General features: G+C 39.2%; 1 protein-coding gene across 1 annotated transcript in view; it reads left to right on the top strand.

Annotated features, from left to right (window-relative positions):
- The window catches only part of opn6a (opsin 6, group member a), an 11,737-nt gene extending 11,215 nt beyond the window's left edge, over positions 1-522 (top strand). The window contains exon 6 of the mRNA XM_081357446.1: positions 1-522. This exon is cut by the window's left edge and continues 329 nt beyond it. Coding sequence (XP_081213572.1) covers positions 1-172 — 172 coding nt within the window. The 3' untranslated portion in view covers positions 173-522.
- Positions 523-1,371: the final 849 nt, after the last annotated feature.

The raw sequence follows: 1,371 nt of genomic DNA on the forward strand, positions 1-1,371 counted from the left end.
ACTACAGATCGAGAAGTACCGCTCAGAACCAGAGCCGGCAAACCCCGCCCCCAGCCCGGACTCAGGGGTGGGCAGCCGTCCCGAGACTCCGCCCCCTGCCTGTCAACAGGTGTTCTCCATCAACGTGCCCGAGCCGTCGGACACGCCCGAGTACGAGTGCGTCAGACTGTAGATCAGGAGTGATCGTGGAGATTTTTCTGTTTTTTTTATTTTTCTGTTTTTTTTATTTTTATTGCATAACAGAACAAAAACAGCATCAGAGGATCACAATGTATTCAACTAGTATCTATTACATTCATAATAGCATCAAAGGAAATGGAGGAAAAACAATAAAAAAATAAATACAAATAAATGATATGTGAGCGACTTCAGCTTCATGGTAATGATGTAAGCAGCATGAAAAGCTATTTTTGTAAATGATGGATGTAAATGTGAAATATTGTTTTTTAACAACTGTGTATGTCAGCATTATTAAAGACAGTTTTGTGTTTACATGTACATTAAATCCGAAACATCAAACTGACGTTCCACTGTTTCTTTCTTTCAGACTCGCAGACTCTTGAGGAGGTACTTCTTTTGTATAACACCTTTTCCAGGTTTTACATCAATCATAATGTGGTACAATTGTCAAAACTGATACCTTAGGAACAAAGTTATAAACTCTGACAAAATGTTAATGTAATTGTTATAATAGTGATTTTATAATGTATAAAAATGAATGCAAAAAGCAAAACCTGTGGAAAGGATTGTATAAATGAAGAGAATGACTAAATTAACATTATGACCAGTAGATGGCAGCAGAGGACCACTTATTGGCTCACTTTCATTTCAAAAGTGTTTACTACTAGCAGAGCCCGTCTACGGAGAGCCTGGCCACTCCCTATTAAGCCCTATTGTACCGAATTTTGGTTGTAGTACCACCAGAGTTCCACTGGGGGCGATCGCCATGAGTGCAAAATGAATGGGAGTCTATGGGGCTAGACGGCTAAATTTGTCTCTTTCACCCGACTGCCGTTGAGAAATCTCAGATCTGATTGTAGATTTTGCAAGTTCAACATGGGTTTTAGGTCAAAAGTTGAATGAACGAGTACTTATGTCGTTTTGATTTCTTACAGGTTGAGTTGTTGTTGCCCATAACACGCTAGCATTCTGCTAATGACGTCAGATTTTGAAAGACTTTTTAAAGCAAATAAGTGACTCTAAAAAATCTAACACCCAGCAGTGTGTAATTTCTTTGCATCTCCTTTCGAATACAACATTCAAATTACTAGACAAAAAATTATATCCTGAGAAAAGTGGATTTTGAGGGGTATACCGCCATTGACCTCCATTCATTCTGCACTCGTCCTGTGAGCGCCCTCATATGGAATC

This window comes from Scardinius erythrophthalmus (genome assembly GCF_964197995.2).
Source record: "Scardinius erythrophthalmus genome assembly, chromosome: 25".
NCBI classification, from domain to species: Eukaryota; Metazoa; Chordata; class Actinopteri; order Cypriniformes; family Leuciscidae; genus Scardinius; species Scardinius erythrophthalmus.